Raw genomic sequence first — 26,298 nt, 5'->3', positions numbered from 1 at the left:
CAAAAATGGAAACACATTGTATATTAAAGAGAAGTGGGAGAAAGAAGCGGGATTGGTACTTTCAAAGGAGGTTTGGCGGAAAATATGCAGTTTTCAGTGGTTTTCAACTAACGCTTTGGTTTGGAGAGAACATTGCTGGAAAAATATTATAAGATATTTCAAGACCCCATACCAAGAAAAATATAAAGACACAAACGTGGCGTGTTGGAGAAGTTGTGGTTTCAAGGAGGCAAATCATTTTAATATTTTTTTGGGATTGTCCTAAATTAAGTTTATATTGGAAAGGTATTCACAGAACATTATTTAAGGTATTTAAGATACAGATACCTCTGGATTTTGTGACTGTCAATTTGGGGCATGTTTTGTATTTGGAACAGAAGAAAGATATAAAATTGCTGCAGGCCTTGTAAGCGCAAATGGAAAAGATGACTTATTCGTGAAAATTCAAAAAGAAAAAAAAATACCAAATTTGGAATAGATGGATTGAATGTATTACCCCAATGCGAGCAGACTTTAGATGACTCTCTTAATGGTTCATGTTGCATTCTTCATCAACATAGTAATAGTGTTAACGTAAGCACCCTTGGTTCGAATGCTCACTGTTTTATTTCTGGAAAACGTGGAATCAACACAAATAAAGAAAAAAAAAATCGGGGAAAATGTTAAAATGAAGTAAATAAGTACACAGGAATTGGAAGTATGTTTATGGGTAGGAGCAAACATGAATGCGTTAAGATACAAATACCTACTGTTGGGGTTAATTCGGGACTGCCATTACAGGTCAGGAGTGGCTCACGTAACACACATAGTTAGGAGGCTGGAATGCGAGGGAGGGGGAGCGAAACTGGGGACCCCGCTACATCGAAACTACTAGTGTCACGCGATTCAGTAAACAAAAGAAACAGGTAACTCGTGAGCATATGGCTGCGGGCCAATAAGATGGACACAAGTGCCGATATTACCTAATATGTAGCGGGGTTGTGCTGGGGGGAAAAGAGGTATAAATAAGAGCAGATTGTAAGGGGAAAACAGAACGCCTTCTCCAGCGACTCCGTGGATTCGCTGTGCCAGTTACGAATTCTGCAATAAAGCCACGTTTTGCTATATTCCGGTGTTAGTTGTCTCTCTTCCTAAAAGAACACAGGGCAGAATTTCAAGCCCAACATTTGGTGACCCCGACGTGGGGAGGGAGAGACAACACAGGCTGGCGGGTCCGACAGCAGACAACTTGCGGCCGCAAGCTCGACTAAGGTCAGGAAGTGCCTGTTATATCTAAGACTTCCACTAGATAGTCAAATCACTGAGTTAGATCTTGTCTGCTGACGGACCCTCACCAACCCCAAATTACCCTGGGAGAGATCATTCCCGGTGCAGAATCGTGACTGGTAAGTACTAACTCTTATCTGTTTTTAGGAAGATCCTCCGCCCGTGGAAAAGTCTTCTGAGTGAGGGTACCCGCCGCCCACGATGGGCATAAAAGTCTCAGGAGTGAGGAGAATTAAGTCGCGGGACACCGTAGTACACAGGGATACTGACGGCGCCTACCTTAGACTGGTTGTTAAGAGGAGAAATCTCCCACGCGAAGGTCAGGTTTTGAAAGGCGACCGTCCCACATTTGATCCTCTCTGTGTACTAGGGAGCCATGGAGCACTTCAATTTCGAGTTACCAAAACTCAGACATTGGTGTGTTGAGTAACAGAGTATATGAGAGTTTTTAGAAATATGGTAAAATTGATAACTGTGCGAGTTCAATAATCTAACAGTGAGCAGCCGCAGGGGTCGGACACCATCAAGGTAGGAGTGGAAGTGTTCCTCCGAGGCCCAGGGAAGCTCACCTGGAACGGAAAACGGTGGCATGGTCCATACCCTGTCGCCGAGGTCTCCAACAGGGCATTAAAAGGTAAGAAGGGAGGGGGACAATAACTGGCATCATTTTCTACTGGCTAAATAAGACCTCTGGCAAGTGGGGAGCGTTTCTGGGACAGTCGGCTCTAGGACTGTCTATTTAAATTGCTATCTTTATCACGTGTGGTTGTTGTTGCATACCCTGTATTAGGACCCTAGTCATCCGGACTATAGATCGAGCCTTGACTGGAAAGAATGGACCTCCACCGGCGTACCAGGCACCCTTGTTCCCCGGTGGAAGGGGAGGACACGGCCCTCCCGGAAAGCGGACGCGCTATGGGAGGACACGGACTGAAATGGACCATGGCAAGGGGGGGATTGTGAATTTGTTATTGAATAAGTTTTCTGAAATGTTGCATGCTACTTGTAAAAATTGCGGATGTTTAGGGAACCCCTACCCATATTTTGTGACCCTAGGTCGGACAAATCAGGATAAGCAAATAGGGAGGACACGCCAAAGAGTGCCGGGGGACGCTCACCTCTCTGCCTGATCCCGGCAGCCGCGGAAAAGATTGTAAGGGATGTGGGGATGTGGCCTCTGGGAGGCCAAGGGAGGGAGTGTTGGGGTTAATTCGGGACTGCCATTACAGGTCAGGAGTGGCTCACGTAACACACATAGTTAGGAGGCTGGAATGCGAGGGAGGGGGAGCGAAACTGGGGACCCCGCTACATCGAAACTACTAGTGTCACGCGATTCAGTAAACAAAAGAAACAGGTAACTCGTGAGCATATGGCTGCGGGCCAATAAGATGGACACAAGTGCCCGATATTACCTAATATGTAGCGGGGTTGTGCTGGGGGGAAAAGAGGTATAAATAAGAGCAGATTGTAAGGGGAAAACAGAACGCCTTCTCCAGCGACTCCGTGGATTCGCTGTGCCAGTTACGAATTCTGCAATAAAGCCACGTTTTGCTATATTCCGGTGTTAGTTGTCTCTCTTCCTAAAAGAACACAGGGCAGAATTTCAAGCCCAACACTACGATGGAAGTTACACAGGGCTATCCACATTATTTTGGACAAAAAAAAAATTGGACGAGAAGAGATATATGGAAATTATTATTCAACCACTATTATTACTATTTTTCAACAACTATTAATATTATTTAGTTTAATAATGAGGAATTACAATTGTACATAAAGATCTATTTAATTGCCTAATTAATTTTCTTTAAATATCATCTCAGTCTGTACTTGCGAATGTGTATATAAATGGAAAATGGAAAAGACTTTATATGTAAAAAAAGTTTGTGTAATACTTCTGAATACCTTATCCACTTAAAAATAAAATTAAAAAAAAGGAAATGAACTGGAAGCGGTCCCATTGGGAGAAAGATGGTGGGAGTGAATTAGAAGAGTTGGATCCCATTGGGAGTAAATGGGCCGGGATGTGATTTATTGGGAAGTCAGACGATGAGATTGAAACGGAAGGGGTGGGGTCTATTGCGAGTGCGGACAGTGGGTGTGTATCGTAAGGGGTGGGTCCCCATTGGCAAGAAAACAGTGGCAGTGAATGGGAAAGGGTGGGGTTCACTGGGAGTGCAGATGGGTGGAGTGAATGGCAAGGGGTGGGGTGTATTGGGAGTGCGGAGAGTGGGTGTGAATCGTAAGAGATGGCTCCCACTGGCAGGCAAACAGTGTGAATGAATGGGAAGGGGTGGGGTCCCGATGGAATGTTCGGACGTTGGGAGCAAATGGGTAGTGATGCGTCCCGTTAGGAATGCGGATGGGTGGAGTGACTCGGAAGGGGTGGCGTCTATTGGGAGAGCGGATGGCCGGTACGAATGGGAAAAGGTGGCCTTTGATTGAGAGCAATGCCTGTGTGAGTGGACGGGAAGGGTCAGTGTCCCGTGAGGAGTGCCGACGGTGAGAGAGGACGGCAAGGTGTGGGGTCTCGTTTTTGCAAAATTATCTGCATCTTCGATTTCATCCTGGGCTACTTCTCCACCGTAGAAGTTACATGCAATTGTCAACTGCAAGAGTTCTAATATCCACGTGAATTCCCTTGCCCGTTTGAGCCCCTTCCCGCCCTCCCCAGATCCGTTCACCCTGTATCACTCCACGTCTCTCTAACCTCCATGACATAGATTCAATTCTTGTGTGGGATGGTGGATGTCTCTGTGCTACAGTTCCAAACTGAACGTAGCTGATACATCTCACACCACAGAGAAAGTTTCTCCGTGGCTAGGCACGAGAGGGCGAGATTGGACAGTGTGGAGGGAGCTTCACTCTGTGTCTGATCCCGGGAGTGTGTAATTGGACGTGTGGAGTGAGATTCATTCTGTGTGTGACTCCCAGTCAGTGTCATGGGACAGTGTGGAGGGAGATTCACTTTCTATGTCTGACACCAAGAGTGTGTGTTGGGACGGTGTTGAGGGAGCTTAACTTTGTGTCTGAACTGGGATTGTGTGATGGGACAATGTGGAGATAGTTTATCTCAGTGTCTGAGACCAGGCGTGCGTGTTGGGACCGTGCGGAGCGAGTTTCTCTCTGTGTGTCTGAACCCGGGAGTGTGTGATGGGACCGTGTGAAGGGAGATTCACTCTGTGTCTAAAGTTACAGCGGTTTATTGATTTCATTATGACAAATGTAAATCAAACAATGTGTGAGCTGCTGACGTGCCGGAATAAGTAAGCTGCTCCCGACTCACTCACAGTCACACACAATTAACTGACCGGAGACTACGAGTGACGGGTTGAATAAACAGTCCCGTTTCTCACCGTCACTCTGCAGCGGGGAACTGATGATTACAAAATCACACTTCAGGGCTGTGTCCGGGATCGCTGCAGATCCAGGGTCACTGCCGAGGGATTTGTCAATTTAACATCATTATATCGGCCAGGCTGCCGAATGCACCGTCCTCAGGAAAGGGAGCAAAAGGATTCTCTCCCGGGATCATCCCCCCCACCCCGAGACACTGGTGTCCCAGACTGAGCCCGGGCCCCGGGCTCTTCCTGTCTGGGTAATTCTCCGGGGTGTCACGTGGGAGTCTCAGTCACGCACATCCGGCGGAAGCTGCCCCGCCGGACAACAGGCGGAAACACGTCACTGCGGGACCGCTCCGAGCAACGCACAGCGCGAGACCTGAGCCGGTTCCGTTAAACCGTTGGGAATCACCCCCGGCGCGCGGCCATTAAAGGTAAGGGCGGGAGTTAAAGGGGAGGACGGGGAGTCGGCCAAATGTCCCCATCCCGCGGGCGGGGATGTTCACACATTCAGATGTTCAGGTCCACACTGTCAGTCCGGGTCTGTGTTTCTGCAGAGATCTCAGTTCCTTCCTCCCGGTCCGACTGAACCGATTGTCCCACAGCCTGAAACAGATGGGAGAATAAAGATGAAATAAACAGATTGCACAACAGTGTCAGTAACAGGGGACCGGGGTTAATGTTTCAACAACACTCACAGACAAATATCACCAGAAAACCCGCGGATCCGCTGATATTTTATCACATTGAACATTAACACAAACACTCACTCGATCCGCCCCAGACTCCGGAGGGTCAATATGAGGCGGCGGAGAGCGGGGACAGATCGGTCTGTCAGCGAGTTTGATGTCAGGTCAAGCCTCGTCAGTGATGGGTTTGTACTGAGAGCGGAGACCAGATCCTCGACACCAGAATCTGTGAGACCGACACACCTCAGCCTGGAGATGAGAGAGAGTGAGGGTGAAGGACACAGAGAGACAGGAGATGGTAAAAATACCCAGTGTTTATCAGTAACACAATTACTGATCACATTAATGTTCAGTGTCAGACACCCAGTGACTGTAAACACAATCTCTCACAGTCTGGTATTTACCACAGTTTCTGTATTTTACACTCCGGGTTCCTCAGAGCCGCAGACACCAGTTTCACTCCTGAATCTCCCAGTTTATTATTACTCAGGTCCAGCTCCGTCGGTGATGGGTTTGTACTGAGAGCGGAGGCGAGATCCTCGGCACCAGAATCTGTGAGACCGACTTTCCACAGCCTGGAGATGACAGAGAGTGAGGGTGAAGGACACAGAGAGACAGGAGATGGTAAAAATCCCCAGTGTTTATCAGTAACACAATTACTGATCACATTAATGTTCAGTGTCAGACACCCAGTGACTGTAAACACAATCTCCCACAGTCTGGTACTTACCACAGTTTCTGTATTTTACACTCCGGGTTCCTCAGAGCCGCAGACACCAGTTTCAGTCCTGAATCTCCCAGTTTATTATAACCCAGGTTCAGCTCCGTCAGTGATGCGTTTGTACTGAGAGCGGAGGCGAGATCCTCAGCACTAGAATCTGTGAGACCGACACGGAACAGCCTGGAGATGAGAGAGAGTGAGGGTGAAGGATACAGAGAGACAGGAGACGGTACAAATCCCCAGTGTTTATCAGTAACACAATTACTGATTTTTTTTTCTTCAGTACGACTGCGCAAGTCGACCAGTGAGAACAGCGAGAAGAGTTTAAAATGAAGACAGATTTACAGATCGAGCGTCAGAGGAGCGGGAGACAGAGTAGGAAGGCTTTGGCTCAATGGGGCTTCGGCGATAAAGGGTCGAGGCGAGATAGGTTATCTGTTTACAATACAGACAGAGAGTATGTGTGTGAGGCTGGTTTTCTGTGCTTGGTGTCAGATGTGGGAGATCCTGGAGACTCCCAGCCTCCTGGTCGGCAACATCTGCACCCGGTGTGTCGAGCTGCAGCTCCTTAGGGACCGAGTTAGGGAACTGGAGATGCAGCTCGATGACCTTCGTCTGGTCCGGGAGAGCGAGGAAGTGATAGAGAGGAGTTACAGGCAGGTTGTCACACCCGGGCCACAGGAGACTGAAGAAGTGGGTCACAGTCAGGAGAATACCCCGGTGGCTGTACCCCTTGATTATAAGTTCTCTTGTTCGAGTACTGCTGGAGAGGGAGCAACAACAGCTACACCTCTGGCACAGAGTCTGGCCCTGTGGTTCAGAAGGGTGGGGAAAGGAAGAGGATGGCAGCAGAGATAGGGGATTCTATCGTTATGGGGTCAGAGAGGTGATTCTGTGGACGCAGGAAAGAAACTCGGATGGTAGTTTGCCTCCCAGGTGCCAGGGTCCAGGATGTTTCTGATCACGTCCAAGATATCGTGCAGTGGGAAGGAGAACAGCCAGAGGTCGTGGTACATATTGGTACCAGTGACATAGGTAGGAAAAGGGAAGAGGTCCTGAAAGCAGACTACAGGGAGTTAGGAAGGAAGTTGAGAAACAGGACCTCAAAGGTAGTGAACTCGGAATTACTGCCTGTGCCACGTGACAGTGAGAATAAGATTAGGATGAGGTTGAGGATAAACGCGTGACTGAGGGATTGGAGCAGGAGGCAGGGATGCAGATTTCTGGATCATTGGGACCTCTTTTGGAGCAGCTGTGACCTGTACAAAAATGACAGATTGCACTTGAATCCCAGGGGGACCAATATCCTGACAGGAAGGTTTGCTAAGACTACTGGGGAGAGTTTAAACTAGAATTGCTGGGGGGAGGGAACCAAATTGATGTGATGGAGGAGAGGGAGGTTGGCTCACAAATAGAGAGAATTTGGAGACAGTGTGAAAGGGAGGATACGCAGGTGATAGAGAAGGGAGGCACTCAGTCCGATGGTTTGAGATGTGTCTATTTTAATGCAAGGAGTATGATGAATAAAGCGGATGAGCTTATAGCGTGGATCAGCTCTAGGAGCAATGATGTGGTGGCCATTACAGAGACTTGGATGGTGCAGGGGCAGGAACGGCTACTTCAAAGTAGCAGGCCCAGCAGCGGATGTATTTCCTGCGGCTCTTGAGGAAATACGGTCTGCCTCAGGAATTGCTGCTGCAGTTCTACACTGCAGTCATTGAGTCTGTCCTGTGCACCTCCATCATTGTGTGGTTTGGAGCCGCCACCAAGCAGGATAGAACCAGACTACAGCGCAGAGTGAGGACTGCCGAGCGGATCATTGGAGCCTCCCTGCCCTCTATTGTGGACCTGTACTCTTCCTGGTTGAAGAAGAGGGCGGGAAACATCATAAAGGACTCCTCCCATCCTGCGCACGGACTGTTTGATCTGCTTCCGTCTGGTAGGCGCTTCAGATCCCTCCAGACTAAGACTAATAGGCACTGGAGAAGTTTTTTTTCCCTATTGTGGTCACTTTGCTGAACAGTTAACTGCCGGTTAACTGTCGGCTAACTATTGCTTGGATTGCACTACCTGTATGTATAATCTATATTTTCATTTATATTTATCATTATTATTGTTATGAGCCGAGAGACAACATCTGCCGGAAGTAAATTCCTCGTATGTGCATAGGTACTTGGCGATTAAAGTCTGATTCTGATTCTGATTCTGAAATGCCAGGCTTTAATTGTTTCAGAAAGGACAGGGAGGGAGGCAGAAGAGGTGGGGACGTGGCACTGTTGATCAGAGATAGTGTCACGGCTGCAGAAAAGGAGGAAGTGATGGAGGGGTTGTCCATGGAGTCTCTGTGGGTGGAAGTCAGGAACAGGAAGGGGTCACTAACTCTACTGGGTGTTTTGTATAGACCACCCAACAGTAACAGGGACATCGAGGAGCAGATAGGGAGACAGATTCTGGAAAGGAGTAACAATAACAGGGTTGTTGAGGTGTGAGATTTTAACTTCCCAAATATTGATTGACAGCTCCCTAGAGTGAGGGGTTTGGATGCGGTGGAATTTGTTAGGTCTGTTCAGGAAGGTTTCTTGATACAATATGTAGATAAGCCTACAAGAGGGGAGGCTGTACTTGATCTGCTATTGGGAAATGAACCTGGCCTGGTGTCAGGTCTCTCAGTGGGAGAGCATTTTGGAGATAGTGATCATAATTCTAACTCTTTTACCATAGCCTTAGAGAGGGATAGGAACAGACAAGTTAGGGAAACCTTTAATTAGAGTAAGGGGAACTATGAGGCTATCAGGCTGGAACTTGTAAGCATAAATTGGAAACAGATGTCCTCAGGGAAACATACCTAACGAATGTAGAAAATGTTCAGGGGATATTTGCGTGGGGTTCTAAGTAGGTACGTTCCAATGAGACATGGAAAGGATGGTAGGGTACAAGATCCGTGGTGTACAAAGGCTGTTGTAAATCTAGTCAAGAAGAAAAAAAGAGCTTATGAAAGGTTCAAAAAACGAGGTAATGATATGAATCTGGAAGATTATAAGGCTAGCAGGAAGGAGCTTAAGAATGAAATCAGGAGAGCTGAAAGGGGCCATGAGAAGGCCTTGGCGGACAGGACTAAGGAAAACCCAAAATGTGTATGGAACCGGAGGAAATAGCGGAGCTATTTAATAAACCATTTGCTTCAGTATTCATAACGGAAAAGAATCTTGGCAATTGTAGGGATGAATTGCAGTGGACTGAAAAGCTTGAGAATGTAAATATTAAGAAAGAGGATGTGGTGGAGCTTTTGGAAAGCATCAAGTTGGATAAGTCACCGGGACCGGAAGGTAGAGCAGTAGATGTAGTGTATATGGATTTCAGCAAGGCATTTGATAAGGTACCCCATGCAAGGCTTATTGAGAAAGTAAGGAGGCATGGGATCCAAGGGGACATTGCTTTGTGGATCCAGAACTGGCTTGCCCACAGAAGACAAAGAGTGGTTGTAGACGGGTCATATTCTGCATGGAGGCCAATGACCAGTGGAGTGCCTCAGGGATCTGTTCTGGGACCCTCAGTCTTTGTGATTTTTATAAATGACCTCAATGAGGAAGTGGAGGGTAGTGTTAGTAAATTTGCTGATGACACAAAGGTTGGGGGTGTTGTGGATAGTGTGGAGGGCTGTCAGAGGTCACAGCGGGACACCAAAAGGATGCAAAACTGGGCTGAGAAGTTGCAAATGGAGTTCAATCCAGATAAGTGTGAAGTGGTGCATTTTGGTAGGTCAAATATGCTGGTAGAATACAGTATTAATTGTAAGACTTGGCAGTGTGGAGGATCAGAGGGATCTTGGGGTCCGAGTACATAGGACACTCAAAGCTGCTATGCAAGTTGACTCTATAGTTAAGAAGGTGTACGGTGTATTGGCCTTCATCAGTCGTGGGATTGAGTTGTCCAGAGGTAACGTTTAAGAGTTGAGAGGTTATGAGGGGGATAGATCAAGTTGACGTGGATACGCTTTTTCCATTGAGAGTAGGGGAGATTCAAACAAGAGGACATGATTTGAGAGTTAGGGGACAAAGGTTCAAGGGTAACACGAGGGGGATTTCTTTACTCAGAGAGTGGTGGCTGTGTGGAATGAGCTTCCAGTAGAAGTGGTAGAGGCAGGTTCGGTATTGTCATTTAAAGTAAAATTGCATTGGAATATGGACAGGAAAGGAATGGGGGGTTATGGGCTGAGTCCAGGTCGGTGGGACTAGGTGAGAGTACGCGTTCGGCACGGACTGGAAGGGCCGAGATGGTCTGTTTCCGTGTTGTTATGGTTTATATGGTTATGTGTTGCAGCTATATAGGACCCTGGTCAGACCCCACTTGGAGTACTGTGTTCAATTCCGGTCGCCTCACTACAGGAAGGACATGGAAACCATAGAAAGGGTGCAGAGGAGATTTAGAAGGATGTTGCCTGGTTTGGGGAGCATGCCTTATGAGAATAAGTTGAGTGAACTCGGCGTTTTCTCCTTGGAGTGACGGAGGATGAGAGGTGACCTGATAGAGGTGTACAAGATAATGAGATGCATTGATCGTGTGGATAATCAGAGGCTTTTCCCCAGGGCTGAAATGGCTACCATGAGAGGGCATAGTTTTAAGGTGCTTGGAAGTAAGTACAGAGGAGATGTCAGGGGTAAGTTTTTTTACACAGAGAGTGGTGAGTGCGTGGAATGGGCTGCTGGCGGCGGTGGTGGGGACGGAAACGATAAGATCTTTTATCTCCAGGAAGGCTACATGGAGCTTAGAAGTTTAGAGGGCTATGGGTAAAACCGAGGTAATTCTATGGTAGTCACATGTTCGGCACAGCGTTGTGGGCCGAAGGGCCTGTATTGTCCTGTATGTTATCTATGTTTCTTTGTTTCTACTGATCACATTAATGTTCAGTTTCAAACACCCAGTGACTGTAAAGACAATCTTCCACAGACTGGTACTTACCACAGTTTCTGTATTTTACACTCCGGGTTCCTCAGAGCCGCAGACACCAGTTTCACTCCTGAATCTCCCAGGTCATTCTCCTCAAGTCTAAACACAAACAGACAGATTGATGAAGAAAGTGATTCAAACCGTGGGTCTGAGGGAATTTCTCTCACTTGGATATTTCAGGAAACATTAAACCCTTCAGTATATCACTGATCGGAATTCCCATCACTATCAATGTCCCTCACTGACCAGCTCCAGTGTATTCACCGAATGTCGGTAATTTAGTCTGTCGGTGTGACCCTGTAAACTCCACATACTCTCTCTCATTTCCAGATGGCTAAACAAAATGTTCCTGACAGAAATGCAGAAATGTCAATGGGACACAGTGAAATAGACCCAACCGAGCTAAAGGGATGGGGAAGAGAGATCCCACAAGAAGAGTGGGGGATGGGAACAGAGGCCCCACACGAGAAAGGGTGATGGTGAATAGAGATCCCACAGGAGGATGGGGATGGGGATGAGAAATGCCACAGGAGGAAGGGGATGGGGATGAGAGATCCTACACCAGGAAGGGGATGGGGATGAGAGATCCCACAGCAGGAAGCGGATGGGGATGAGAGATCCCACAGGGGGAAGGGGGATGGGGAAGAAAGATCCGACAGGAGGATGTGGGATGGGGAAGAGAGATCCCACAGGAGGAAGGGGGATGGGGAAGAGAGAACGCACGTGAGGAGCGGAGCGGGGATGGGGAAGAGAGATCCCACAGGAGGAAGGGAGATGAGAAAGACAGATGCCACAGGAAGAGGGGAATGGGAACAGAAGCCAACAGCAAGAAGGGGGATGTGGAACAGAGCTCCAACAGGTGGAAGCGGTATGAGGAAGAGCGATCCCATTGGACGATGAATGGATGGGGAAGAGAGATCCCACAGGAGGAAGGGGGATGGGGAAGAGAGATCCCACAGGAGAAAGCCGGATAGGGAAGGGACATCCCGCAGGAGGAAGGGGCATGGGGAAGAGAGATCCCACAGGAGAAAGCCGGATAGGGAAGGGACATCCCGCAGGAGGAAGGGGCATGGGGACGGGAGATCCCACCGGTGGAATGCTACCCATGCCACGTGCTAGTGAGGCTAGAAATAGGAAGATAATGCAGCTAAATACGTGGCTGAGGGGATGGTGCATGAGGGAGGGGTTCATGTTTCTGGACAATTGGGCTTTCTTCCAGGGGAGGTGGGACCAGTTCCGATTGTACAATTTGCACCTGAACTGGGGGTGTCTAACATCCTTGCCGGCAGGTTAGGCAAGTTCTGCTCAGGGGGTTTTAAACCAGATTGTAGGCGGAGGGGGCAGAGTGTTAGAGCAGGTTGTGAGGTGGAGGAGGATACGGGTCATGCGAGGACTGCTTGTATAGACAGATATCAAAGGTTTGTACGTGATAGAAATGTTCTTAGGTGCATCTATTTCAATGCAAGGAGTATTGTAGGTAAGGCAGATGAGTTTAGGTCGTGGATTGGCACATGATGATATCGACATTCTTGCTATTTGTAATACTTGGTTTCAGGAGGGGCAGGACTAATAACTATATAAACATATAACAATTACAGCACGGAAACAGGCCATTTCGGCCCTTCTAGTCCGTACCGAACGCTTACACTCACCTAGTCCCACCGACCCGCACTCAGCCCATAACCCTCCATTCCTTTCCTGTCCATATACCTATCCAATTTTACTTTAAATGACAATACCAAGCCTGCCTCTGCCACTTCTACTGGAAGCTCGTTCCATACAGCTACCACTCTCTGAGTAAAGAAATTACCCGTCATATTACCCTTAAAAGTTTGCCCCCTAACTCTCAACTGATGTCCTCTTGTTTGAATCTCCCCTATTCTCAATGGAAAAAGCCGACACACGTCAACTCTATCTGTCCCCCTCATCAGTTTAAATACCTCTATCGTCCCCCCTCAACCTTCTATGCTCCAAAGAATAAAGACCTAACTTGTTCAATCTATCTGTGTAACTTAGGTGCTGAAACCCAGGTAACATTCTAGTAAATCTTCTCTGTACTCTCTCTATTTTATTGACATCTTTCCTATAATTCGGTGACCAGAACTTTACAGAATACTCCAAATTCGGTCTTACCAATGCCTTGTACAATTTTAACATTACATCCCAACTCCTATCCTCAATGCTCTGATTTATAAAGGCCAACATACCAAAAGCTTTCTTCACCACCCTATCCTCATGAGATTCCACCTTCAGGGAACTATGCACCATTATTCCAAGATCTCCCTGTTCTACTGCATTCTTCAATGCCCTACAATTTACCATGTATGTCCTATTTGGATTATTCCTACTAAAATGTAGTACCTCACACTTATCAGCATTAAACTCCATCTGCCATCGTTCAGCCTACTCCTCTAACTGTTCTAAATTTCTGGGCAAACTTTTGAAACCTACTTCATTATCCACAACGCCACCTACCTTAGTATCATCTGCATGCTTAATAATCCAATTTACCACCCCATCATCCAGATTATTAATGTATATGACAAACAACATTGGACCCAGTACAGATCCCTGAGGCCCACCACTAGTCACCGGCCTCCAACCTGACAGTTATCCACCACTACTCTCTGACATCTCCCTCCAGACACAGTTGAATCCATTTTACTTCTTCAGTATTAATACCTAACGATCGAATCTTCCTAATTAACCTTCTGTGCGGAACCTTGTCAAGAGCCTTAATGAAGTCCATATAGACAACATCCACTGCTTTACCCTTTTCAACTTTACTCGTAACCTCTCCAAAACATTCAATAAGATTTGTCAAACATGACCTTCCACGCACAAATCCATGATGACTGTTCCTAATCAGACCCTGTCTATCCAGATAATTATATATACCATCTCTAAGAATACCTTCCATTAATTTACCTACAACTGACGTCAAACTGACAGGCCTATAATTGCTAGGTTTACTCTTAGAACCCTTTTTAAACAATGGAACCACATGAGCAATACGCCAATCCTTCAGCACCATCTCCGTTTCTAATAACATTTTAAATATTTCTGTCAGAGCCCCTGCTATTTCTACACTAACCTCCCTCATGGTCCGAGGGAATATCCTGTCAGGATCTGGAGATTTATCCACTTTTATATTCCTTAAAAGCGCCAGCTTCCTGTTCTGGTGTTCCGTTGTTTCAGACGTGATAGGGGTGAAGGATGAAAGGGGGAGGAGTGGCATTACCAGTCAGGGAGAATCTCACAGCTGTGCGTAGACGGGACTGCCCGGAGGGTTCGTCTACAGAGGCCATATGGTTGGAGCTGAGGAACGGGGAAAGTGTGAACACACTAATAGGGTTGTATTATAGACCACCCAATAGTCAGAGAGAATTGGAGGAGCAAATCTGTAGAGAGTTAGCAGACCGATGTAAGAAACAGAAAGTTGTAATCGTAGAGGATTTTAAATTTCCACATATTGATGGCGGTACCCACTCTGAGAAAGGGTTAGATGGTGTGGAGTTTGGCAAATGTGTTCAGGAAAGTTTTCTAAATCAATATCTTGAGGTACCAACGAGAGAGGGTGCAGTAGCTGATCTCCTATTAGGGAACCAGACAGGTCAGGTGACAGAAGTATGTGTAAGCAAAACTTTTGCGTCCAGTGACCATAATGTCATTTGTTTCAAGATAATTATGGATAAGGATAGGACTGGTCCACCAGTTAAGGTTCTGAATTGGAGAAGGGTCAATTTTGTGGAAATGAGAAAGGATTTGGGAAGAGTGGATTAGGATAAGTCTGGCAAGGATGTGTTCAGTAAGTGGAAGGACTTCAAGGGTGAAATTTTGAGGGTGCAGAGTTTGCATGTTCCTGCCAGGATTAAAGGCAAAGTTAACAGGCATAGGGAACCTTGGTTTTCAAGGGATATTGGCGATCTGGTTAAGTAGGTGTTTAGCAGGTATAGGCAACAGGGAACAAATGAGGTACTTGAAGAGTATAGAAAATGTAAGGGATTACAAAAGAAGGAAATCAGGAAGACAAAACGAAGACATGAGGTTGCTTTTGCAGATAATGTGAAGGTAAACCCGATGGGTTCCTACAAGTATATTGAGAGTAAAAGGATAGTAAAGGACAAAATTGGTCCCCTTGAAGATCAGGGTGGTCGTCTATGTGTGGAGCCTCAAGAGATGGGGGAGATCTTAAACCGTTTTTTTGCATCAGTGTTTACACAGGAAACTGGCATAGTGGATATGGAATTAAGGCAAACAAACAGTAGTGTCATGGAACATATAGAAATTAAAGAGGAGAATCTGCTACCTGCCTTACAGTGAATACAGGTAGATAAATCCCCCGGGCCTGACATGATATTTTCTCGGACCTCGAGAGAGACTAGTGTAGAAATTGCAGGGGCCCTGGCAGTAATATTTAAAATGTCCTCAGCCACGGGTGTGGTGCCGGAGGATTGGAGGGTAGCTCATGTAGTTCCGTTGTTTGAAAAAGGCTCCAAAAGTACACCTGGTAATTACAGGCCAATAAGCCTGACATCAGTAGTAGGTAAATTATCAAAAGGTGTTCTGAGAGATCGGATATACAAGGATTTGGACAGCCAAGGGCTGATGAAAGACAGTCAACGTGGCTTTGTATGTGGTAGATCATGTTTAATGAATCTTGTAGTGTTTTTCGAGGAGGTTACCAAGAATGCATGTGAAGGAAAGGCTGTGGATGTTGTCTACATGCTTTAGTAAGGCCTTTGACAAGGTCTCACATAAAAGGTTAGTTCAGAAGGTTCAGACACTAGGTATCCATGGAGAGGTTGTTAACTGGATTCATAATTGGCTGAGTCGGAGAAGGCAGAGAATGGTAGTGGATGATTGCTTCTCAGACTGGAGGCCTGTGACTAGTGGTGTGTCTCAGGGATCTGTGCTGGGACCATTGTTGTTTGTTGTCTGTATCAATGATCTAGATGATAATGTGATTAATTGGATCAGCAGGTTTGCTGATGACACTAAGATTAGAGGCGTTGTGGACAGCGAGGAAAGCTTTCAAAGCTTGCAGAGGGATCTGGACCAATTGGAAAAACTGGCCAGAAAATGGCAGATGGAATTTATAACATATGACATATAACCATATAACAATTACAGCATGGAAACAGGCCATCTCGGCCTTTCTAGTCTGTGCCGAATGCTTACTCTCACCGAGTCCCACCTACCTGCACAGCCCATAACCCCCCATTCCATTCCTTTCCTGTCCATATACCTATCCATTTTTTTTAAATGACAAAATCGGACCCACCACTATCACTTCTACTGGAAGCTCGTTCCACACAGCTACCACTCTCTGAGTAAAGAAGTTCCCCCTTGTGTTACCCCTAAACTTTTGCCCTTTCACTCTCAACTCATTCCCTCTTGTTCGAATCTCCCCTACTCTGAATAGAAAAAGACTATCCACGTCAACTCCATCTATCCCCATCATAATTGTAAATCATGATTCATCAATTGTGATCATTAATGGAGAATGTGTGGAGCAGGTTAAGACCTACAAGTATCTGGGAGTACAGTTAGACGAGAAGCTAGACTGGACTGCCAACACAGATGCCTTGTGCAGGAAGGCACAGAGTCGACTGTACTTCCTTAGAAGGTTGGCGTCATTCAATGTCTGTAGTGAGATGCTGAAGATGTTCTATAGGTCAGTTGTGGAGAGCGCCCTCTTCTTTGTGGTGGCGTGTTGGGGAGGAAGCATTAAGAAGAGGGACGCCTCACGTCTTAATAAGCTGGTAAGGAAGGCGGGCTCTGTCGTGGGCAACGTACTGGAGAGTATAACATCGGTAGCTGAACGAAGGGCGCTGAGTAGGCTACGGTCAATTATGGAAAACCCTGAACATCCTCTACATAGCACCATACAGAGACAGAGAAGCAGTTTCAGCGACAGGTTGCCATCGGTGCAATGCTCCTCAGACAGGATGAAGAGGTCAATACTCCCCAATGCCATTCGGCTTTACAATTCAACCGCCAGGAGTAAGATATGTTAAAGTGCCGGGGTTGATTGTATTTAATGTATTTAAGTAAACTACTTAAGAAACTTTTCAAAAGCTATTATTAATGCTTTTTGAGAGAGTGATTTAGATGCATGTCATATTTTTACTGAGTTAAGTATTGTATGTAATTAGTCTTGCTACAACAAGTGTATGGGACATTGGAAAAAAAATGTTGAATTTCCCCATGGGGATGAATAAAGTATCTATCTATCTATCTATCTATCTATCTATCTATCTATCTATCTATCTATCTATCTATCTATCTATCTATCTATCTATCTATCTATCTATCTATCTATCTATCTATCTATCTATCTACCTCTATCAAGTCTCCCCTCAACCTTCTACGCTCCAAAGAAAAAAGACCTAACTTGTTCATTAGGTGCTGAAACCCAGGTAACATTCTAGTAAATTTACTTTGTACTCTCTCTATTTTGTTGAAATCTTTCCTATAATTTGGTGACCAGAACTGTACAGAATACTCCAAATTTGGCCTTAACAATCCCTTGTACAATTTTAACATTACATCCCAACTCCTATACTCAATTTCTGATTTATAAAGGCCGGTATACCAAAAGCTTTCTTCACCACCCTATCCACATGAGATTCCACCTTCAGGGAACTATGCACCATTATTCTTAGATCACTCTGTTTGGCTGCATTCCTCAGTACCCTACCATTTACCATGTATGTCATTTTTGCATTATTCCTACCAAAATGTATCACCTCACACATATCAACATTAAACTCCATCTGCCATCTTCCAGGCCACTCTTCTAACTGGCCTAAATCATTGAACAACAAGCTTTGAAAATCTTCATTATCCGCAACGTCACCTGTCTTAGTATTATCTGCATACTTACTAATCCAATTTACCATTCCATCATCCAGATCATTAATGTATATGACAAACAACATTGGACCCAGTACAGATCCCTGAGGCACTCCACTTGTCAGCACTATAATGCAGATAAGTGTGAGGTGTTGCATTTTGGAAGGACAGATCAAGGTAGGACATACACAGTAAATGGTAGGGCACTGAGGAGTGTGGAGGAACAAAGGGATCTGGGAGTTCAGATACTTAATTCCTTGAAGGTGGCGTCACAGGTAGACAGGGTTGTAAAGAAGGCTTTTGGCATCCTGGCATTCATAACTCAAAGTACTGAGTATAGGAGTTGGGATGTTATGGTGAGGTTGTATATGACATTGGTAAGGCAAAATATGGAGCATTGTGTGCAGTTCTGGTCACTGAACTATAGGAAGGATATCAGTAAGTTTGAAAAAGTGCAGAGAAGATTTACTAGGATGTTGCCGGGTCTTCAGGAGTTGAGTTACAGGGAAAGATTGAACAGGTTAGGACTTTATTCCTTGGAGCGCAGAAGAATGCGGGGAGATTTCAAAGCGGTTTACAAAGCTCTGAGGGATATAGACAGGGTAAATGCGAATAGGCTCTACCCACATAGATTAGGAGAGATAATTTACAGGAGGACTTGGCTTCAGGGTGAAAGGAGAAATGTTTAGAGGGAATTTCTTCACTCAGAGAATGGTGAAAGTTTGGAACGAGCTGCCATCTGATGTAGAAAACGCGGAATAACTTTTAAGTTTTAAGAATAAATTAGATAGATGCATGGATGGGAGAGGTCAGGAGGGTTATGGACTGGGTACAGGTCAATGGGACAAGCGGAATAAAGTTTTGGCACAGAGCAGAAGGGCCGAATGGCTTGTTTTCTGTGCGCTGGTGTTTTATGATTTTATGATTCTATGAAGGGGTGTGGGGAGGAGAGTTCACTCAGGCGAAAGGACGGATGGGAAGAGAGCTCCCACAGGAGGAAGGGAGATGGGGAAGGGATATCCCACAGGAGGATGTGGGAAGGGGAAGAGAGATCCCACAGGAGGAAAGAGGAAGGGGAAAAGCGATCCCACTGGAGGAACGGGGATGGGGAAGAGGGAACACGCAGGGTGAAGGGGGATTTGATAGAGAAATACCACAGGAGGAAGGGGGATGGGAAGGGGTACCACTGGAGGAAAGGGGATGGGGAGGGGATCCCGCAGGAAGAAGGGGATGTGGAAGAGAGATCCCACAGCAGGATGAGGGATGGGGAAGAGAGATCCCATGGGAGGAAGAGGGATGGGGAAGAGAGATCCCATGGGAGGAAGGGGAAAGGAAGAGAGGGATTAAACAGGACGAAGTGGGAAGGGGTTGAGAGATCGGCCAGGAGGAAGAGGGATTTGGAAAAGAGATCCCACAGGAGGAAGAGGGATGGGAAAGAGAGATCTCACAGGAGGAACGGGGATAGAGAAGAGAGATCCCACAGCAGGATGCGGTATGCTGAAGAGAGATCCGACAGGAAGTGGCGGGTATTCGAACCGAGGCCCTACAGGAGTAAGGGGATGGGGAAAAGAGATCCCACAGGAGGAAGGGCATGGGAAAGTGAGATCCCACAGGAGGAAGTGGGATGGGGGTAAAGAGATGCCAGAGCAGGAAAGTGGATGAGAAGAGATATCCAATAGCAGGACTGTAATGGGCAAGACAGATCCCACCGGAGGAAGTAGGATGGGGAAGAGCAATCCCTCGGGAGGAAAGGGGGTGGTGACGACAGATCCCACAGGAGGAAGGGGGATGGTGATGAGAGATCCCACAGGATGAAAGTGGATGGGGGAGAGAAATCTCACAGAATGAAGGGGAATGGGCAATAGAGATCCCATAGGGTGATCGGGCATGGGGACGAGAGACGAGACAGGAGGAAGTGGGTGGGGAAGCGAGATCATACAGGAGGTTGGGGGATGAGTAGGAAAGATCCATAGGAGGAAGAGGGATGGGGAAAATAAATGTCCCGGGAGGAAATGGGATGGGGAAGTGTGATCCCACACGACGTAGAGGATTGGGAAGAGAGATCCCACAGGAGGAAGGGGGATGGGGAAGAGAGATCCCATAGGAAGGGGGATGGGGAAGAGAGATCCCAGAAGAGGATGGGGAATGGAGAAGAGAGATGTACAGGAGGAAGGGAAATGGGGAAGCAAGATCCCATAGGAAGTGGAGGGATGGAAACAGAGCCCCCACGGGGGTCGGGTGGATGGGGAAGAGATTTCCCACAGTAGGAAATGGGATAGGGAAGAGAGATCCCACAGGAAGAAAGGGGTGGGGTGATTAAATCCCACAGGAGGAAGGGAGTTGGGGAAGAGAGATCCAACAGATGGAAGTGGGATGGGAACAGAGGCCCCAGAGGGTGAAAGGGGATGCGGAACAGAGAGACCACAGGAGGAAGGGGTATGGAGAAGAGAGATCCCACAGCAGGAAGGGGGATGGGGATGAGAGATCCCACAGCAGGAAGGAATGGGGAAGTGAGATCCCACAGGAGGAAGGGGGATGGGGATGAGTGATCCCACAGAAGGAAGGTGGATGCTGAGGAAAGATCCAACAGTTGGAAGGAAGGTGGAGTGGGAACAAAGAGGCCAGAGGATGAAAGGGGGATGGGAAAGCGAGATCTCACATGTGGATTGCTACCCATGCCACGTGCTAGTGAGGCTAGAAAGAGGAAGATAATACAGCTAAATACGTGGCTGAGGGGATGGTGCATGAGGGAGGGGTTCATGATTCTGGACAATTGGGCTTTCTTCTAGGGGAGGTGGGACCAGTTCGAATTGGACAGTTTGCACCTGAACTGGAGGGGGACTAATATCCTTGCTGGTAGGTTAACAAGTTCTGCTCCGGGGGGTTTAAACTAGATTGCAGGGGAAGGGGGCAGAGTTTTAGAGCAGAAAGTGAGGTGGAGGAGGATAAGGGTCATGCGAGGACTGCTTGTATAGACAGATATCAAAGGTTTGTACGTGATAGAAATGTTCCCAGGTACATCTATTTCAATGCAAGGAGTATTGTAGGTAAGGCAGATGAGTTTAGGGCGTGGATTGGCACGATGATATCGACTTTATTGCTATTAGTAAGACTTGGTTGCAGGAGGGGCAGGACTGGCAGCTTCAAGTTCCGAGGTTACGTTGTTTCAGACATGATAGAGGGGGAGGGATGAAAGGGGGAGGAGTGGCATTACCAGTCAGGGAGAATCTCACAGCTGTGCGTAGACGGGACAGCCCGTCTAGAGGCCATATGGGTGGAGCTGAGGAACGGGGAAGGTGTGACCACACGAATAGGGTTGTATTATATACGGCCCAATAGTCAGAGAGAATTGGAGGAGCAAATCTGTAGAGAGGTGGCACACCAAAATGTAAGAAACAGAAAGTTGTAAGCGTAGGGGATTTTAACTTTCCACATATTGACGGGGACGCCCACTCTGAGAAAGGGTTAGATGGCGTGAAGTTTGTCAAATGTGTTCAGGAAAGTTTTCTAAATCAATATATTGAGGTACCAACGAGAGAGGGTGCAGTACCTGATCTCCTATTAGGGAAACAGACAGCTCAGGTGACAGAAGTATGTGTAAGCAAACATTTTGGGTCCAGTGACCATAATGCCATTAGTTTCAAGATAATTATGGATATGGATAGGACTGGTCCACCAGTTAACGTTCTGAATTGGAGAAGGGCCAATTTTGTGGAAATGAGACAGGATCTGGGAAGAGTGGATTGGGATAAGTTGTTTTCTGGCAAGGATGTGTTCAGTAAGTGGAACGCATCAAGGGTGAAACTTTGAGAGTGCAGAGTTTGCATGTTCCTGCCAGGATTAAAGGCAAAGTTAACAGGCATAGGGAACCTTGGTTTTCCAGGGATATTGGCGATCTGGTTAATTAGTTGTCTAGCAAGTGTAGGCAACAAGGAAGAAATTAGATACTTGAAGAGTATAGAAAATGTAAGGGAATACTAAAGACGGAAATCAGGAAGGCAAAAAGAAGACATGAGGTTGCTTTGGCAGATAATGTGAAGGTAAACCCGAAGGGTTTCTACAAGTATATTGAGAGTAACAGGATAGTAAAGGACAAAATTGGTCCCTGAGAAGATAAGAATGGTCGCCTATGTGTGGAGCCTCACGAGATAGGGAAGATCTTAAACAGTTTTTTTGCGTCAGTGTTTACTCAGGAAACTGGCATAGCGTGTATGGAATTAAGGCAAACAAGCAGTAGTGTCATGGAACATATAGAGATTAAAGAGGAGGAGCTGCTTGCTGCCTTACAGTGAATAAAGGTAGATAAATCCCCCGGGCCTGACATGATATTTTCTCTGACCTCGAGAGAGACTAGTGTAGAAATTGCAGGGGCCCTGGCAGAAATATTTAAAATGTCCTTAGCCACGGGTGCGGTGCCGGAGGATTGGAGGGTAGCTCATGTAGTTCCGTTGTTTGAAAAAGGCTCCAAAAGTACACCAGGTAATTACAGGCCAGTAAGCCTGACATCAGTAGTAGGTAAATTATCAGAAGGTGTTCTGTGAAATCAGATATACAAGGATTTGAACAGCCAAGGGCTGATTAAAGATAGTCAGCATGGCTTTGTATGTGGTGGATCATGTTTAATGAATCTTGTAGTGTTTTTCGAGGAGGTTCCCAAGAATGCATATGAAGGAAAGGCTGTGGATGTTGTTTGCATTTACTTTAGTAAGGCCTTTGACAAGGTCCCACACATAAAAGGTTAGTTCTAAAAGTCCATACACTAGGTATCCATGGAGAGGTTGTAAACTGAATTCGAATTGGCTGTGTGAGAGAAGACAGAGAGTGGTAGTGGATGATTGCGTCTCAGACTGGAGGCCTGTGACTAGTGGTGTGTCTCAGGGACCTGTGTTGGGACCATTGTTGTTTGTTGTCTGTATCAATCATCTAGATGATAATGTGATAAATTGGATCAGCAGGTTTGTGGATGACACTAAGATAGCGGCGTTGTGGACAGCGAGGAAGGCTTTCAAAGCTTGCAGAGGGATCTGGACCAACTGGAAAAATGGGCCAGAAAATGGCAGATGGAATTTAATGCAGACAAGTGTGAGGTGTTGCATTTTGGAAGGACAAATCAAGGTAGGACGTACACAGTAAACGGTAGGGCACTGAAGAGTGCGGAGGAACAAAGGGATCTGGGGGTTCAGATACATAATTCCCTGAAAGTGGCGTCACAGGTAGATAGGGTTGTAAAGAAGGCTTTTGGCACCCTGGCATTAATAAATCAAAGTTGAGTTTAGTAGTTGGAATATTATGGTGAGGTTGTATAAGACATTGGTGAGGTCAAATATGGAGTATTGTGTGCAGTTCTGATCACCTAACTATAGGAAGGATATCAGTAAGTTTGAAAAAGTGCAGAGAAGATTCACTAGGATGTTGCCGGCTCTTCAGGAGTTGAGTTACAAGGAAAGATTGAACAGGTTAGGACTTTATTCCTTGGAGCCTAGAAGAATGAGGGGAGATTTGATAGAGGTTTACAAAATTATGAGGGTATAGACAGGGTAAATGCGAATAGGCTCTTGCCACATAGATTAGGAGAGATAAATATGAGACGAAATGGCTTCAGAATGAAAGGGGAAAGGTTTCGGGGGAGCATTAGGAGGAACTTCTTCACTCAGAGGGTGGTGAGAGTGTGGAACGAGCTGCCATCTGATGTGGAAAATGCGGGCTCACCCTTAAGCTTTAAGAATAAATTGGATAGATACATGGATGGGAGAGGACTGGAGGGTTATGGACTGGTTGCACGTCAATGGGACTAGCGGAATAAGGTTTTGGTACAGACTAGAAGGACCGAATGGCTTGTTTACTGTGCTGTAGTGTTCTATAATTTTATGATTCTATGGGGAGGAGAGTTCCCACAGGCGAAAGGGGGATGGAGATCGGGAAGAGAGAGCCCACAGGAGGAAGGGGATGGGGAAGAGATAACCCACAGGAGGAAGGGATCCCACAGGAAGAAGGGGATGGGGAAGGGAGATCCCACAGGCGGCATGGGAGTGTGGAAGTGAGATCCCACAGGAGGAAGGAGGCTGGGGAAGGGAGATCCCACAGGAGGAAGGGGATGGGGAAGAGAGATCCCACAGCAGGATGAGGGATGGGGAAGAGAGATCCCATGGGAGGAAGGGGTAAGGAGAGAGAGGGATTAAACAGGATGAAGGGGGAAGGGGTTAAGAGTTCGGCCAGGAGGAGGAGAGATGTGCAAGAGAGATCCCACAGGAGGATGTGGGATTGGGAAGAGAAATCTCACAGGAGGAAGGGGGCTGGGGAAGAGAAATTGCACAGGACAATGGAGCATGCCAAAGAGAAATCCAACAGGACGAAGTCAATGGGGGAGAGAGATCCCACAGGAGGAAAGGATATGGGGCAGAAAGATCTCACAGGAGGTAGAGGGATGGGGAGGAGAGATCTCACAGGAGGAAGAGGGATGGGGAAGAGAGATCTCACAGGAGGAAGTGGGATGGGGAAGAGAGATCTCACAGGAGGAAGAGGGATGGGGAGGAGAGATCTCACATGTGGGGGGGGGGGGTTGTGTGGAAAAGACATCCCACAGGAGGATGAGGAAAGAGTAATAGAGAGCCCATAGGAGGAATGGGTTTTGAGGCGAGATTCCAAAGAATGGAAGGGGGATTGGGATGAGAGGTCCCACAGGAGGATTCCAAGGGTAAACGATAATCTTACAAGACGAGAGGATGCAGAAATCTTTTGTACGTGTGCGTTGGGTCTGAACAGAGACCCAGAGGAGATGCGCCCGCGCTCTTTGCGTATCTGGAAGTGAGCAAAGTCACACACGGGGAAGGGCAGTGGGAGGACAATCTCACAATGGTATTTCTTTCCTTCTCACTGGGACAGTCTGCTGACGGTCTCGTGTCCCTCACCGGGAAGGGGTGTGAATCTCTGACCCACCTGCTGCAGTCAGTGTCGGTCTGGGTGTCAGTAACAGTGAGAAGGAATATTGTCAATGGACATATCACAGGCAGCGAGAAACACGGCCTTTCCTGTGATTTACTGCCATTAAACCAATGGCCGTTGTTCACTGATCTGATGAAGTCTCCAACATCCCTTCACAAGGACCCACAGAACCCTCCCGTCCTTGGGGAATTACTGACTGATCCCGTGGGCATTTGTCACAATTCTTCACAATCTGATTTACTACAAATTTACCGAAATTCCTTTACATTGAAACAAAACAATGAGACAGTTTCACAGTTCAGAGTGAGAGATAAGTCAAGTTACCTCAACTCCTGGCACTTGTGCAGCCCGGGTCCCAGCCGCTGGATTCCTTCACACTGAATGTGGCAGTCCTCCAGGTCGAGGTGTTTTATTGTATCACAGAGTCCGATGACATGAGACAGGACCGCGCAGTCAATTGGGGACAGTGTCATTCTAGGGAATGAAAGTGTTTTCACAGATCCCAGTGCGGACTGAGCCAGTCCACTGTTCTGAGACTCAAACAGGTAGTGCAATGTGTTCAGGAGCCTCCTTTTACCAGCTTCACTCCATGTGCTTCCACTCTGACGTTGAACCTCGTTCTTCACCCAGTCAATCACCCGGCAGGTTGTTTGATGAGGAAATGGACCCAGAAACTCCTCCAGGCCCCGAACAGTCATTGGATTGGCGAGCCCAGCAACAAAACGGAGAAATACATCAAATCGCCCATCTGTCGTGCTGTGGGCTTCAGTGAGGAATTTCAGGATATCCGTGGGATGTGGATTCAGGAATTGTGCGACTGCAGCTACAAACTCTTGGATGGTGAGGTGTGGGAATGTGTACACCACGCTCCGGGCAGAATCCTCTCTCTCCAAAAGCTCCATCAGGAACCCGGAGAGGAACTGGGAAGGCTGCAGATTGTACTTGATCAAATCTCCATCTGAAAACACAATCTTCCTCTCGGACACTCCTCTGAAGGCCATCTGACCAACCCTGAGTAACACATCACGGGGGTTCTCAATCTCACGGCCGTGGTTTTTCAGGATGTTGTAAATATAGTAGGAGTACAGTTGGGTGATGGTCTTGGGGACTCGCTGAGGGTCCCTGACTCTTTGTGTGAAGAAGGGGCCCAGTGTCAGAGCGAGGATCCAGCAGTAGGAGGGGTTGTAGCTCATGGTGTACAGGATCTCGTTCTCCTCCACGTGTTTGAAAACAGCTGCCGCCACCGTCTGATCTTCAAAATGTCTGATGAAATATTCCTTCCGTTCATCACCAACAAATCCCAGGATTTCAGCCCAGACACTGATTTCTGCCTTTTCCAATAAATGTAACGCAGTGGGGCGGGTGGTCACCAGCACTGAACACCCTGGGAGCAGCTTGCCCTGGATTAAACTGTACACAATGTCAGACACTTCACACCACCACTCGGGATCTGGGCACTGGTGCTTGGGTTCTGTATCTCTCCGCCTGTCAGCAAAATCGATTCTGTGCTTAAATTCATCCAAACCATCGAATA

General features: G+C 46.9%; 1 protein-coding gene and 2 long non-coding RNA genes across 3 annotated transcripts in view; 2 read left to right on the top strand and 1 right to left on the bottom strand.

The window, feature by feature from the left end:
- LOC140723309 (uncharacterized) overlaps positions 1-26,298 on the top strand; it is a 415,600-nt gene that overhangs the window by 299,854 nt on the left and 89,448 nt on the right. The gene's annotated exons all lie outside the window — the stretch shown is intronic.
- LOC140723290 (uncharacterized) lies at positions 759-1,900 on the top strand. Its single transcript, XR_012097853.1, has 2 exons — positions 759-1,385; positions 1,764-1,900. It is a non-coding gene; the product is annotated as an uncharacterized lncRNA (long non-coding RNA).
- Positions 4,881-25,237, bottom strand: LOC140723292 (ribonuclease inhibitor-like). Its single transcript, XM_073037889.1, has 4 exons — positions 25,089-25,237; positions 10,977-11,063; positions 6,027-6,197; positions 4,881-4,986 (listed from the first exon to the last, which is right to left on the bottom strand). The coding sequence occupies exons 1-4, from the start codon at positions 25,235-25,237 to the stop codon at positions 4,881-4,883; spliced, it is 513 nt and encodes a 170-aa protein (XP_072893990.1).

The sequence above is a fragment of the Hemitrygon akajei genome, unplaced genomic scaffold (genome assembly GCF_048418815.1).
Source record: "Hemitrygon akajei unplaced genomic scaffold, sHemAka1.3 Scf000108, whole genome shotgun sequence".
Classification (NCBI taxonomy): Eukaryota; Metazoa; Chordata; class Chondrichthyes; order Myliobatiformes; family Dasyatidae; genus Hemitrygon; species Hemitrygon akajei.
This window is presented reverse-complemented; position numbering and strand designations above follow the sequence as displayed.

What these genes read in the sequence shown, in the direction of transcription:
- LOC140723292 (XM_073037889.1), bottom strand. Translation starts at nt 25,237, where the DNA reads ATGACACTGTCCCCAATTGACTGCGCGGTCCTGTCTCATGTCATCGGA. An exon ending in CACAAGTGCCAGGAGTTGAG is followed by an intron (nt 11,064 to 25,088) that starts GTAACTTGACTT and finishes GTTTGTGTTTAG; the next exon opens with ACTTGAGGAGAATGACCTGG. An exon ending in TGTAAAATACAGAAACTGTG is followed by an intron (nt 6,198 to 10,976) that starts GTAAGTACCAGT and finishes TCTCATCTCCAG; the next exon opens with GCTGTTCCGTGTCGGTCTCA.